We start from the raw sequence: 12662 nt of genomic DNA on the forward strand, positions 1-12662 counted from the left end.
TTCACCTTCATTCTCATAACTCATAGTATTCATACATGCTAGAGTGAAACTTTCACTTTCATTACTCCTAGTATATATACTCATATTCTTATACTACTACTCATTTACATTTCTGTTTATGTTCTCTATTTTATTTACATTATTTACATTTCTATTTTATTTACACTGTGTTATGCACTGTCACTTGAAGTAACTTATAAAACTATTTTCCACTGTTCACTTATATTTACATTCATTGCTTTCACTTGATGTTTACACATTATTTACAATTCCACTTGCACTGTTTTACTAAACAGAAAGATCGTAGTCACTCTCTATCAATTGTCAGCCCTTTACCCCTTTCCACACGAGGTTTAGTAGGGAGGTAAAGGTCACAGGGCCCTTTGCATAGGGCTAAAAAGCGGCGGAAGTTAGCAGGAGCGAATCCGACATACTTTCACCTTGAAAGACAACAGTAAACTGACAGTGGTGGGCCGGGGTGGCCTACCTAGGGAGAATGCATTACTGCCAACGTCAGCCTCTTGAGACCTGCTAATATATAGCTGTGAAATGATTGGCAGGAAATCTAGACAATACATTATAAATTAGGTAGTTCCAGGTGAATGTAAATATCACTTAGGCTTCTCCCTTCCCTCCTTATATATATTTTTAGTACGAGAATAGATTATACGGCATATTTCAAGGGGAAATAAACGGCGAAAATTAGCGAACGAGTGCACGTGAGGTGTTGTCAGGTGATAATTAGCCAATTCCAGGTGTAAGGCACTCTCACTTACTTTATTTCTTTTTGGTATATATTATTTAGTATAAGAATAGGGCATAGGGTTTATTTCAATGGATAAAATCAGTGGAAAATTCCAGGGAAGATTTACTTAGCGTAGCACGGCCGGGCAGGCGAGAGGAGAGGGTAATGGAGGGAAGGTAGGAAGGGGAGTCATGAATGGGGAGAAATGGCTAAATTGTCAGCAATGGATGGGAGTACAGATGAGACTAGGAGTGCTGATTAGTGTTGGACATTGGCAGTACTGAAAAATGATACAAGCTACCACTTGAAAGCCTGGGCGTATTCAAAATAACACAGAATCGCAAAAGTGACGCCCCGCGGTATGATCCCTTGCTCCCAAGCGTCATGAAAGTGACGCCCTGCAGTTAAGGGGTTAAGGCTCTATCTAACTCCTCCAGTCCAATGGGTCTATGTTCAGCTTAAGGGAGACTGCTGGCAACTGAAGGGATTCATGCAAAGTGTGCTAAGTGTACATGTACTAACTCTACTAATCAATTTGCCAACTTTGTGTGGGTAATTTCATTAATCATTTTTTTCTTACATATAACAAAACTTACAATCACATGCACAACATTTTCACATCAAACACAGAGCCACTGACTATGAAGTGTGAGTAGGCAAGTGAGACATGGAGGGAGAGAGGGGGAAAGGGAGATCAAGAATGAGGTGGAGGGATGGAGTGGTGAGGAATATGAATGAATGTGGTGTGGGATAGAGAAAGGGTTGCCTGGTGACAGAGAATGTGATATGAAGGTCATTTGTTTAAGACCACCCCTTCTGGGATTAAGCCATTTGGCGATAGAGTTATTATGGGGGAGCTAATGGCCAAAGAAAGTTATCCCAGAATACAGAGGTCAAAAACCTCTAGTGTAGTTTTACTCTATTTTTTACAAAAATTCCTTTAACTACCTGTAATACTGTACACGATACACCATAACTCTGATTAGTATCAGTGCAGAAACCCTACAATGTCAATTCATAATTTCTTTATCCTCCCTTATTTCAAATTACAATCAGCTTTTATTTATTCATGACACTGATTCTTTGTGGGTTAATAAACAATTTATATATACACCAGTTTAATGTGTATTTTGGGATGATTTTACAACCTATGTTACATAACAATCACCAAAATACACTTTAACAGATGGATTCTAAGGTCTAATCATGTTCTGGGGCTCTGAAAGGGGCTTTAGGCAATCAAGTAGTTATTTTACGATTAAGAGGGTCATTTTTGGTGGGCAAAAATTATTAGCAGATTTCTTCATGTGCAGGGAGTTATGTTCCCTAACCCCCGTGGACATGGACGGCTCACTGAAGAGGCCTTTTGTACATGCAAGTCTTTGCTGGCATCTGCTTCTTCTTCTTTTTTTTTGTTGGTATCACTGGACACAGACATGACAGCCCATTCTCAACAGTCCAATATTCCTCCTACATGGCATATATTTTCATATGTTGCCAATCTGGCACTAACTGTTCATCATGAATAATATAAGGCTGTCTCAATTAAGACTGGTGCTTTCTTTCTTTTCTTTACTTTTCAGAGGATTTTGAAAAAGGTTAATAAAGTCCTTTTTAAAGAAAATTAAATCACAGCATCACAGTGTTCCCTGCCTGAGCCTAACACTGAATTTGTGTCCTGTCAAACAGAAGACCATAATCTCTAACTACCTGACCCCCACCTCCCTATCAACAGGAGATGCAGGTGCCGACATCAAGCCTACTATAGTCGTTCTATTTTATGAAGGCAGTTTGGGTGGGGCGACTTGGAACCTCATACTGTTAGCTCTGTTGTCACATTGCCGCCGACACACGTGTAATAATTATTTGTGCTCATTCTCTCTCTCTCTCACTCTCCTATTTTAAGCTAGTAACTACTTATAAATGAATTTTAAACACTCTGTATAGATGTAATTCAATAAAAAAGCTATAGTATAGTATAAATCTCATAAGACTTGTCAGCGTTGCTTTTGCGACGTTGTCAGGTGGTGACACGAGGGACAGCCCTGCGTGAGCGAGTCATACTCGGTCAGTCTCCCGCCATGGAAGCTATAAAAAAAAAAACACACAAACCTATAGACTTTTACCTCAGGGGTGGTGTGGAAAAAAAGTCGAAAACAAGAGAGAAAATAAAGAAAATACAATTAGTAGTAGTTAATATAAATGAGAGAGAGAGAGAGAGAGAGAGAGCCCGTGTGTGGCGACGATGTGGCAACAGAGCTAACAGAGTGAGGTCCCAGAGCGCCCCACCCAAACTGCCTTCATACAATAGAACGACTATAGTGGTGGTGCTGTGTACCTTAGGTGGAGCCAAATCCCCACATATTTCCCTGCACCGGACCATGATGAAGGATCCTGGTCCGATACATGAGGTGCTGCTTACCATAATGGGGTGCCAGTTTCCTACACCGTGCATGTACTGTACAGTGCTGTACTGTACCTGCAGGACAGCCCCATAAAACTAGTTATGTACCTGAGGGCAATACATCTGCTCAGCCATACAGACTGGGCTTCAACAGCAACAAAGTCAACAACAGAAGGAGTTGCTCAAGCCCAACAGTTACCTTCACATGCTGTCTGCTCCAGAGACATGGCTGCCTGATCTGTGAAAAGAATAATATAGTCAGTTACACCAACATCACTGTAAATCAAGCAGGATATGTTAACCTGTGGAATGCAGCAGGGAGGTTGCAACACAGGCTCTGTGATGCAGCAAAATAGCCAATATAGCAATCAGCGTAAAATGATTTCAAATGTACATTATCATTATCATCATCATTATCATGGAAATGGTAGTACACAACTACCCATGAAATAGTTTTGTTCCATTCACTTTAGTTACAGAGTTATTGTGACTAGAAATTTCTCAGTTGGCAGGAAACCAGCAACTACAGTATAAGAATGGGACACACTCCTGTGAGTTGCCAACTACTCAAATACTGGTAAGCTATAACAAGCATGAAGTGATACTTCTGGTAATTTAATTTTTCCCTCTCTTCCCACAGTCACTACCAGTCTTGAATTAAATTTTATTATAAAAAACACGTTTATTACAAAAAATATAAGCCTTCCTTGGGTGCTAGTGCCATAGTAAATAGATCAGGAAAAGCATGAATTTCTTTCCTAGCAATTACTTTGTTTTTGGGTTCAGCCTAAGGGGTGAGGATGACAGATGACAGAAAGCCTATTAATCCATAAAAACTGCTTGATGCTGCTCCTACAAAAAACTTCATGGTGTGTTAAAATTACTGCTGATGTAAGGTCTGTAGCATGCTCTCAGAGGTGACTCTAATGGGTTGTTGCACACCACAGGTTAAGTTCTTGTTGTTGAGTCATCTGTTTTTACATTCTTGTCTGCTACCTTTAGATGATTATACCTGGCTAAAGATTTTCCAAAAGGGAGGAGTTAGACACAACCTTCATTAATCTCTTCAATATCATTCTCAAGTTGAAAAAAACAGCATGGAGGTAGCAAAAATGAACTAATACAATACCTTACCAAACTGAAGGCTCTACTGTAAAGCTGACCTGCCAGTTACCCTTAAATAATCATATTACTTGACTATACAGGCATAAGTTAATACACTAGACCAGTGGTTCTCAACTTGTTTCAGGCCACGGACCACCAGCCCAATTAAAAAAAAATATCATGGACCATTTCATTTTTGAGTACCGGTAATGATAAATAAAGCATAGACAAACAACATTTTGGTTTGAAAAATATTTTTTTTAATAAGAATAATACAATAAAATGAATGGTCAATTATTTATTTTGATAAAATTTTTCGTACTTCATTTTCAATAAATTTAAAAATAGGCTATATGCACCAACCTCCAGTTTAATACCAAATATAGTGAACAATCTGTGGACCACCCAAAAAGTCACCATGGACCACCAGTTGAGAAACACTGCACTAGACTGTATCCCCCTAGAACAAGGGCTACCTGTACTATACAATATTTGTTAATGCGTTTTTTTTTTTTTTTTTTTTTTTATTCTTTTTCTTTTTTAGTAAAGATGAAAGAACCAAAAGCTATTTGTCTGCAAAAAAGTTATTCTTCCAGGATTTTATTATTAAGTGACAAATTCAAGATCAGATCATTTTCAGATGTCTGGAAACACCTCTGGCTATAACCAGAGGAAAATACAGACTGAGAATGACAATTTCAGCTTCTGTATATACAGTGCTGTAAAGCCAAAAGGTGACATTTGACAATCTTATGAACCTGAAAAACATGGATGGTAAGAATAACTACCAAAAGGTAAATATTAAATAAAAGTAGCAATATATTTGGCAATTAATGTGTGCAAAATGGGGTACCAGTAGGTTGTACGTCTATCTAGCTATCTATTGCCAGATGCCTTAATCCCATACAGGGTGGTCTAAAACAAACTGCCTCCATGTCACCCTGTCCCCCGCCTTTTCACTGCCCTGCTCCCAGCTCACACACCCCTCTCTCATATACCTCCCCACTCCATCCCTCCATCTCATTCTTTGCCTCCCCCTCCCTCTCTCCCCTTCCACCTCACTCACATACACTCTCCTCATCAGTCTCTCACTCTCCATCCTCTCCACATGACCAAACCACCTCAGTATGTTGCTCCTAACGTTTTCTATCACATCCACATCCACATCACAATGCTCCATCACTTCCACATTTGTCAGTCTGTCTCTCCATGTGACTCCACAGGCTCCTATCAAATAACTCATTTCCACTGCTCTCACTCTTGACTTGTGTCCCTCCAACAACATCCAAGCTTCACTTCCATACGTTAGAGCTGGTATCACAATACTATCATGTAGTAACTTTTTCACTTCAGTGCTCACTTCCCTGTTTCTTATCACTGCCTTCAAGGAACCAGCAACCTTTCTTCTTTGTTGTACCCTATCAAGCACTTCACCCTCCAAACTTCCATCCTTACTCATCACACTACCCAAGTACTTATACATACCCACATTTTCCATTTCCTCATCATCCAACCTCACTGTACATTCACTGACTTCACTTCTCTCGAAGATCATAACTTTACTTTTCCCTACATTCACCTTTACAGCAGATTCCGTTTCTTACACACACTCCTAAATTCATCCACCAAGCCTTGCATCTCCCTTTCGTCTTCACTTAACAACACAGTATCATCTGCAAACAACAGTAAGGGAGTTTCCACACACTGCCCTCTCTCATTAGGGACACTCCAGCATCCACTGCCCTACCTTGTATCTTTTTTATAACCCCATCCATATACAGATTGAACAGCCATGGACACATGACATATCCCTGTTTCAACCCAACCTTCAAAGAGAAAAATTCACTCAGTTCACTATCCACACGCACTGCAGCCTTAGCACCCTCATACATACTCTTCACAGCATTCAACAACTTCCCATCTACTCCATATATTCTTAATACTTTCCACAATCCTTGTCTATCCAACCTGTCATATGCTTTCTCCAAATCCATGAAGGCCACATACAACTTCTTTCCCTTCACTAAAAACTTATTCACTAAAGATCTATGCATGAATATTGGATATATACAACCTCTTCCCTTCCTAAAGCCTCCCTGTTCTTCTCCAACTAATTCCTCTCTTATTTCCCTAACTCTGTCAATAAGTACCCTACCGTATACTTTTCCCATTACACTAAGAAGACAAATGCCCCTATGATTACCATACACTTCTTTCTCCCCTTTCCCTTTGTACAGGGAATAATTATACCTGACTTCCAATCCTCCGGGACTCTACCTTCCTCCCAGGAAAAAATCACGCTTAGTAAACTGTACCCCAAAATGACAATGTTCCCACCTACGGCTAAAACACATTAATCTGTCTAAAAACAGTTTCTCAATCAACCTAAATACACAATTTTAGTCTAAAACATAATCAAAATTGGTAAAAAAAACAAATAAATAAATAAATAAATAATAACCCATCGTTAAACCGTGGTTTGGCTATCGTTGGGCAGGGTATGGTGATATTCCCCCATCATTAAGCCTGAGTATTGCATTTAGGGGTACTGTATATCGAGTATACCTGTATAACGGAAAAAGTCCGATAAAGCCAGAAGCAGCCCAGACTGCCTGACCACTTCAGCTATGTTCACCACAATATGATCTATCTATCTATCTATTGCCAGACGCCTTAATCCCATATGGGGTGGCCACAAACATATTACCTCCAAGTCATCCTGTCCCCCACCATTTCACTGCCCTGCTCCCAATTCACACCTCCCTCTCTCATATACCTCTCCACTCCATCCCTCCATCTCATCCTTGGCCTCCCCCTCCACCTCACTCACATAAACTCTCCTCATCAGTCTCTCACTCTCCATCCTCTCCACATGGCCAAACCACCTCAATGTGTTTCTCCTAACACTTCCGATCACATCCACATCCACACCACAATGCTCCTTCAAATCCTCATTTGTCAGTCTGTCTCTCCATGTGACTCCACAGGCTCCTCTCAAAGTACTCATTTCCACTGCCCTCACTCTTGACTTGTGTCCCTCCAACAATGTCCAAGCTTCACTTCCATACCTAAGAGTTGGTATCACAATACTGTCATGTACCGTAGTAACTTTTTCACTTCCATGCTCACTTCCCTGTTTCTTATCACTGCTTTAAAAAAAACGGCAACCTTCCTTCCTTGTTGTATCCTTCCAAGCACTTCACCCTCCAAACTTCCATCCTTACTCATCACACTACCCAAGTACTTAAATGTACTGTACTCATATTTTCCATTTCCTCATCATCCAACCTCACTGTACATTCACTGACTTCACTTCTCTCGAAGATCATAACTTTATTATTCCCTACATTCACCTTTAGATTCAGTTTTTTACACACACTCCCAAACTCATCCACCAAGCCTTGCAGCTCCCCTTCGTCTTCACTTAACAACACAGTATCATCTGCAAACAACAGTACAGGGAGTTTCCAAACACTGCCCTCTCTCATTAGGGCCACTCCAACATCCACTGCCCTACCTTGTATCTCTTTTATAACTCCATCCATTTACAGACTGAACAACCATGGAGACATGACACATCCCTGTTTCAACCAAACCTTCAAATAGAAAAATTCACTCATTTCACTATTCACATGCACTGCAACCTTTGCACCCTCATACATAGTCTTCACAGCACTCAACTTCCCATCTACTCCATATATTCTTAATACTTTCCACAATCCTTGTCTATCCACCCTGTCATATGCTTTCTCCAAATCCATGAAGGCCGCATACAACTCCTTTCCCTTCTCCAGAAACTTTTCCACTAAAGATCTAAGAATGAATATCTGATATACACAACCTCTTCCCTCCCTAAAGCCTCACTGTTCTTCTCCAACTAATTCCTCTGTTATTTCCCTAACTCCGTCAATAAGTATCTTTCCATATACTTTTCCTAGTACACTGAGAAGATAAATGCACCTATGATTACCACACACTTCTTTTTCCCCGTTCCCTCTGTACAAGGGAATAATTATACCTGACTTCCAATCCTCCGAGACTCTACCTTCCTCACTGGCCAATCTGCACATCTTCCACATCCACCCTACTACTATCTTTCCCCCATGCTTCAGCCTTTCACCACACACTCAATCAATTCCTGGGGCCTTCCCCATTTTGACTTTCTTCATTGCTTCCACTACTTCCATCCTACTGATTTCTTCCTGTCTTCTCACCTCCCTCCTTCTCTCAGCCATTCCCCAGCCACTTATACTCGTATTACTTTCATTCCCTATGTTCAACAATTCCTTGAAGTGTTCTCTCTATCTGCTCACTTTTTCTCCCTTCTCCACTGGTAATCTACTGTTTTTATCTTTCACTCCCCTTCTAACTTCGTTGCCATCCTGTCTAACTCTACCTCTTTCCAGAACATTTTCTTATATTTCCCTCCACTTTACACTCAAATTCCTTCCAAATTCCTCATCCACTCTCTTCTTACTCTCTCTTACTAATCTTTTCATCTCTCTCTTCCTCTCTGCATATACAGTAACTCTCTCTTCTGTCTATCAGCTTCTTCCACACCTCTACTTCTCATCCATTTATTATATGCTTTCTTCTTTTGTGCCACAGCCTGTCTCACCTCTTCATTCCACCATGCTATTCCTTGCACCCCCTTTTGTCTTTTCTTCACCCCAGACACCACCTCACATGCTGCACATATTTCTTCTGTGAATATCTTGCACACAATGTCCACGTCCCCCATCTGCTCCAATTCATATTTACCTAATGGTTCCTCCACTTCTCTCTTATATTCTACCTTTTTCTCATCACCTTGTAACCTCTCCACTCTCCTTGCATCTACTCCTTCCTCCCGACCTTCCTTTCTTCTATTTCTCCATTTAGCTTGGACCTTGATTCTGGCCACCACTTGGTGGTGGTCAGAAAGTCCACTCCCCCAACCTCTATATGCTCTTGCATCCATTACACATCTTTGCATCCTTTCATCCACACACACATAATCAATCATTGCCTTCCTTTCATTTAATTCACCACCCACCCTTCTCATCACTTGCCATGTATACCTGTGGATCATTTTGTGCCTGAAGAGGGTATTGGCTATCATCAACCCCCTCCCGGCACAGGTGTCCACTAAAGCACTTCCATTCTCATCTATTTCTGCAGAAACACCCCACTCACCAACTACTCCATCCACCTTCACATTCCCTACTTTACCATTCATATCACCAATCAAAAACACTCTCTCATTCCTTCCAAACTTTTCCATGCACATTTCCTGCACATTTCCACATCTGTCCAGAACTCCTCTCTCACTCTGTTTGCACGATCTTGCGTTGGCGCATACACGCACACTATTGCCCACATTTGTAATCCAACTTTCAATCTTACCCACACAATCCTTGAGCCAACTGATCCATACTCTCTTATATTCTCCTTCCATCTGTTACTCACAATAATAAACACTCATTCTTTTGCCCTCTCATTCTCACCTACTCCTGCACATATACCCCATCCATACTCCCATTCTCTCACACTCTCTCCTCTCCATTCAGATTCAGTTAATCCACATACATCCAATTTCGCACCCTCAAGTACCTTGACAATCTCTTTCTCATTCACCTCATCATTTGCATCCCTTACACTCCACGTCGCCATCCATGTCATGTCCTTTGTTCGGTCCTTAGTCGTCATCTTTTGGTCAGTCCTTGTCCGAGGCTTCTTGTTCATATTTTTAGTTACCGGGTAGTTGTTTTCCGGGGAGGGGCACTAACCCTCCGCCAATGCACTTGCGTGTCGTTTGGTTATAAGGTTACCACCCAGCATTGTAAATGCTTTCCTAGTTTACAGGAAATCATTTGGCTTGCCACTCGATGTAGAGCTACCCTAAAAACAGAGTACCACTACATTGAGTGGGTGGATGATGGGCACCCCAACCTACCATCATCCACCCACCTACAATAAAATTATGATACTGTAAATAAAAGACATGTTTATCAGTGTACAGTACAGTACAGTATTATTATATACAAGTATATATCACTTGACTATTGTAGCATGTGGTGGTACAAGGGGGTGCTCACCATCCACTCACTCAATGTAATGCTGCTCTCGGGTTGCTGCCCTTTCCTCGCATCCTTCCTTCCTCTTCTATCTCTCTTTCCTTCAATTTCTCCCATTCCTTCTGCCTATGAGTGACACTACACTGCGTGACAAGCTAAATGGTTTCCTGTACATCAGGAAACCATTTATTACGCTGAATGGTAACCATATAACTAAATTACGGCATCTGGTGGTTTAATGGGTAATTAAGGCGCTCCAATCGGATTGAGCTGGTGCAGGTTTATATCCAAGGGATGGTTGGGGTTTCCTGCTCACATAATGCCAGTCGGAGATGAGTGAGGCTGGTCACTCTCATCTTACATGCGAGGACCAATTTGCCTAGCCCCGAGCACTTACACTCCTCATGGGGCAATACAGGATTGGATGATGGAGGGATGGTGGGATTATTGTAGTGAATGTACAGTACTGCAATGGGAGTGAAAAGTTTACAAACCATTGGTGTGATCAGGACTAATGTCTGATATTTCAGGAAAAGTCCAGGTCAGCAGGGGGATGTCCAGATGTCACTTTTACTGGAATTTTGCTTTTTTCAAAACAGCTTGGGCCCCAATTAGTCCACCAGGGTAAGCTTTTACTTTATACCTATTTTGGGGTATTTAATGAAGCAGCGAGGTCGTCTGCGGCAATGTTTACTGATGATCTCTCCGACTGGCCGCGTTGTTTACCAACCAATGCCCCGACTGGATGCATCAGTGTATCCCGTGTCAAAGCAATGGCAAATTTAATGACTGAACCAAACCTAACCTAACCAGACCTAATCAAACCTAACCTCACTTGCATTTGACAGCCAGCTTTCACCTTTGAAAATGCACATTGGGAATGTTAAATACAGCTGGCTACTGGCCGACGCCAGTGGAATATTTAGGCATTCTAAATCCTCATTTATGGCTTCAAGAGGTAGGTAAAATCCCCCAGTAGCTTTGGTAATCCTGGAATAAAAACAGATAACCTGTGAAAGACTTACTTCAATAGAAAATAAGGAGAGGCCGCACCTGTTTGGCAAAGAATTAATCAAGTTTTGTCAAAACTACAAGACAATGCCAGGATATCCTACCAAGTAATCCAAACCCTTTACGGTACCAGAGTACTAATTAACTCCTAAGTGAGAAAGTGGTATTGAAAAAACCGCCAAGAAATTTCACTCTGACTAAATGGCTTAAAATATGAAACGATCTCCATTAACTACATCAGTATGTTGAATTCTTTTAAAATAATAGCCTGCCATCGCCTGACGACTGTACCGACGTTTTTTTCTGAAATTGGACAAGACATAACCTCTCTTAATGAAGTAATAAAGCGATTATGGAGTCACATCTCCAAAATACTAATGATTCCCAACATAATATAGAGAAAACATCTGATAACACAGCTCATGACCATACCGTCAATGAATCACAAACAAATTACTGGAGTCAGCGTGAGGGCGTCAGCTGTGCCGCGGTAAACAACAACACTGAAGTAATCCCGTCAGTGTTGCCAGTTACCAAGCCCATATTATCGTACAAGGCATGTTAAAATTATCGCACACATTGAACGAAAGCCTTTCCCCCACAATTTATCCCGTCTGGCCGCATTACTACTACATATACGCACATGAATAATGCATATTGGCTACTTAAGGTTAACTTTACATAATATCTAAATCGTATAGTCTGATGACCTACACTGAGCCTGCAACTTAAGGCAGAGGCTAACCCATCTTGAGTAACTATAGTTGCACACTGGTTTTAAGCACTGATTTTATGCAAATTACCTTTCTTTCACATGTATGAAATAAATAAATAATAGCATATATTGGGCCTGCCGAAACACTCGAAAGCATATCCACACAAAGAAAAGAAAAAGTGGACTAAAGAACAAGTCATTATCTCCGAAAAGGAAACAAACTTCAGAAAATGACGAGTGAAGGTGAGTGCACAGTGAGGTAATAAGACCAGAAGTCACTGAAACCTAATATTATAAACCCCCACTTGAATCAGCCATGATAAAACAGCCGTTACAGATATGACTCATGGAGTTCAGTGCTCCCATCAGCAGCAGGCCAACTGGAACTGAACAGGGGCAGACCTATGACATTCACACAGAGAACGATACACAAGGACAGGAACTCAACACTTGAGTTTGTAGTACGCGACACGTTCGCTACCCTGGCCGTGATCTCATATCATATATTTATGAAATGTTAGACAAGTATATAAGTCATTTAATGAAAATCTTCCAAAGTATTAATTATGGAAACAATATCGCATTATTTGAATGAAATATTGCACAAATACATAAATTATCGCACAA

General features: G+C 40.9%; 1 protein-coding gene across 1 annotated transcript in view; it reads right to left on the reverse strand.

The window, feature by feature from the left end:
* Cnep1r2 (CTD nuclear envelope phosphatase 1 regulatory subunit 2) overlaps nucleotides 1-11809 on the reverse strand; it is a 53700-nt gene extending 41891 nt beyond the window's left edge. Inside the window, exons 1-2 of the mRNA XM_080270037.1 lie at nucleotides 11753-11809; nucleotides 3349-3387 (exon numbers count right to left, since the gene is read on the reverse strand). Coding sequence (XP_080126163.1) covers nucleotides 3349-3376 — 28 coding nt within the window. The 5' untranslated portion in view covers nucleotides 3377-3387; nucleotides 11753-11809. The remainder of the gene's footprint in view (nucleotides 1-3348; nucleotides 3388-11752) is intronic.
* Between the last annotated feature and the right edge of the window lie 853 nt (nucleotides 11810-12662).

Source organism: Coenobita brevimanus, chromosome 39 (assembly GCF_032717465.1).
Source record: "Coenobita brevimanus isolate Jiangsu-jjx chromosome 39, ASM3271746v2, whole genome shotgun sequence".
Classification (NCBI taxonomy): Eukaryota; Metazoa; Arthropoda; class Malacostraca; order Decapoda; family Coenobitidae; genus Coenobita; species Coenobita brevimanus.